Raw genomic sequence first — 2,895 nt, 5'->3', positions numbered from 1 at the left:
GCAACATCTGCTACACGAGTTACCCACCACGTCCATCCTTCCCACCTCGGAGCCGCACGGTGGCACGGAGACAACTGCTGGGGACAGGCCAGGCAGAGGACCTCGCTCCTGCTGCATCAGCCCTTCAGCGGCACACGTGTCCTCTCGGACACCAAACCAAAGCTGACCCTCTGGACAGGCCTGCGCATCAGCCCAAAGGTCCACCTTGCTCTGGAGAAGCTGGGTAACTGCTTTGAATTTAAAAACGAGTTGACATTGTACAAGTCCATGTTCTGTAAAATGGAACAGGACCCTCTCGTCCCACCCCAACGCCCCCTGCCCCAGCGTTACTCAGGCTCACTGCTGTTGGTGGTCTTCTCCCACTCCAAGCTCTCCTCGCTCTGTGCGGGCGAGCCCGCAGACGGCCGTGCCCGGAGACCCTGAAACCTGCGGCACTCGGGGCACACGCGGATGTGCGTGCACCCTCGGGCGACCAGGGCGGCTTCTTGAGCCAGTCTTTGTGCCAGGGGATCTGGCTCTCCCCCACTGCACAGCTTCCCATTGCTGAGCGTGGTTGTGCTGCGGGCTCGGCGCTCCTCAGGGAGAACGGGGCGAGTCCGTATCATTCCCCCTCGCCTCCGATGAGGGTGGAAACTGTCCTTGCAGAGAATGATGTTGCGCAGCTCCGTCACCATTTCTTGGCACACCGACACCTGGAAGGCAGACCCGAGACATACTGCTCACATAAGTAAGCTGCAAGCCCAGCAGTGCTGCCTCTGCTCCGGATTCTGATAACAAAGTATTATGGACTCAGGCGTTAATCTGGCCACTGGCTTTCAACATCAATGCTCAGATATTTATGCTTGATTTAGCCCAATAGGTTCCACCTCTTATCAGAGACCCTCCTGTGTTCTGGCTCCCCAAATAAAAATGAGACCCAAACTTATTGCAGGTAGAAATCCTCAGGTAATCCTGCCTCCAGGAAAGGTACCTGGACCTTGTACACATCTTTGATCCTTTCAAAAGCCCTTGGAGCATCCCTACAGCCTCAATCTTATTAGGAATTCAGGAGAGGCTCATGCATTTCAGACCCTGGCCAATGGGCCTAGCCTTACCCTGTGTTTGAGGTCTCATTACTAGGAACACTCTTCTCAGCCTTACTAGCTCCAGAGCATTGCACTGCTGAGCACCCCGCAGGTAATAGTAAACACACAGTACCCCATCAGGACACTTTCAGGCCCTACCTCTGATTGTTCAGAGTGACGAAGGCTCCATAAAAATTCCAGCATGGCCATAAAAATTGCTACGATTAAGCCACAGATGAGCACCACAAAGATTCCACCGATATTCTCCATTCCCAGGCCTAAAATAAAGCAGAAGGGACAATGCTGTGGAGAGGCAAACACAACATAAATTGCAAGCATCTTTGCTGGCATTGCATATCCCCAGCCAGGGACCAAAACCACATAGGCAGCACTGTCCTATTAATAGCTAACCGCATGACTCAGATGGCAAACTGAATGACTTGCAATAACTGCACGATCGAAGATGCATTCTCAGAAATGATGATTTTGCAGATAAACAGCAAGTACATTGGTGGGAAGTACAAAGCAATTTGTGGACAAACCGAAAACAAGAGGAAAAATGAAAGATCAATCAGGCACAATTATTCACCCAGCTCTAGTTACTTTGAACTTCGCAAAGGAAGAGGAGCAGTGTTGTTAAAGAAGAGGAGATGAAGACGACAAGAAAGGGCTTTAAAGGAAGCTGGCATCAAGAAAAGCTCCTTTGATTGCATTTCAAAGTGCTGGTGAAAAATGATTACAGCTGCTTGTATTGCAGTAGCAAGGAGAGGTTCCAACACTGTTTCACACTGTATGGTGACCAAATGGGGTCCCTGGCACACAAGGATACCTGGCTGTGGGTTGTGTTCTCTCTGCCCATCACTCTCTGCCCCACAATGAGGAAACAGACCCTTTCATGGGGCTGGGGTGATGCAGCTCCAGAAAAATGGCTGTTCTCTCCTGTGCTTGTTGGGTTTGGGTCTCAAGTGGTCTGGCCCCCTGATTTAATTGATTACTGAAAAGTATGTGGTGCTTTGCAGTGAAGTGACTGTATGAGGCCATTACTCAACAAAAACATCTATGAAAGTCTTTGTCTCCCCTCTGTAGCAGTAAATCAAAGTGTAAGAATCAATGATTTATTGACTTAATCTCTGTGTGGCTTTTAGACATAGAATCTCACCAAAATCCTTGTAAATCGCTGACCTGTTTTGTTCTAAAACTTAGGAGGCCACATTTCTCCCTCCTCCTCCGTCATTCTTCTGGCACTGCCTCTGGAGCAATCTAGTGACTCTGTAAATCAGCCCATTGCAGAGCTGTTTCCAATAAGACAGCAATTGCAGGGCAGAAAACATAGCCCATATTCACAGTCTAGACCCAAGACAAAGACCATCCTCCCCACCCAGCAGCTATTAAATTGGAATTTAGGGCCAGTACCTCTCTCTCCATCCTTCTATAATTCTAACTGGGTGCCACATCAGACACCCCTTCACAGCTCACTGAGAGGAAGAAGGAAACCTTCTTCCATATACACCTAGCAGCAGGCTACAGCTTTCCTCATTTCCCAGACTGAGGAAGTGAACCACGACATAATACAGGAGGAAAACCTGTCCAAGGTCACAGAGCATAATGAGTAGTACCAGAAACAGCCTGGGACCCTACTTTCCAGCTACCCCCTTTCAAAGCTATCTCAAAACAGACTAGATTCCACTTCAGAGTTGGAACACCTCCACCTGCTGCAATGTCAAGCAAAGACAAGAGCTACCATGGACCAGGCTTGGCTCTCCATCTCTGTGCTCAGAAAGGTCAGAAGACTGTCCTTTCAATGGGGGGACCTGCTGGCCTCCCAGAAAAC

General features: G+C 49.5%; 1 protein-coding gene across 1 annotated transcript in view; it reads right to left on the bottom strand.

Moving 5' to 3' along the window:
- Nucleotides 1-326: 326 nt before the first annotated feature.
- Nucleotides 327-2,895, bottom strand: part of LOC104409814 (glutamate receptor ionotropic, kainate 4) — a 120,265-nt gene continuing 117,696 nt past the window's right edge. Inside the window, exons 18-19 of the mRNA XM_010019802.1 lie at nt 1,224-1,342; nt 327-692 (exon numbers count right to left, since the gene is read on the bottom strand). Of these exons, the coding sequence (XP_010018104.1) occupies nt 327-692; nt 1,224-1,342 (485 nt within the window). The remainder of the gene's footprint in view (nt 693-1,223; nt 1,343-2,895) is intronic.

Source organism: Nestor notabilis, unplaced genomic scaffold, assembly GCF_000696875.1.
Source record: "Nestor notabilis isolate BGI_N333 unplaced genomic scaffold, ASM69687v1 scaffold12380, whole genome shotgun sequence".
Taxonomy (NCBI): Eukaryota; Metazoa; Chordata; class Aves; order Psittaciformes; family Psittacidae; genus Nestor; species Nestor notabilis.
Note: the sequence above shows the minus strand (reverse complement) of the source record. Positions and strands in the feature narration are given on the sequence as shown.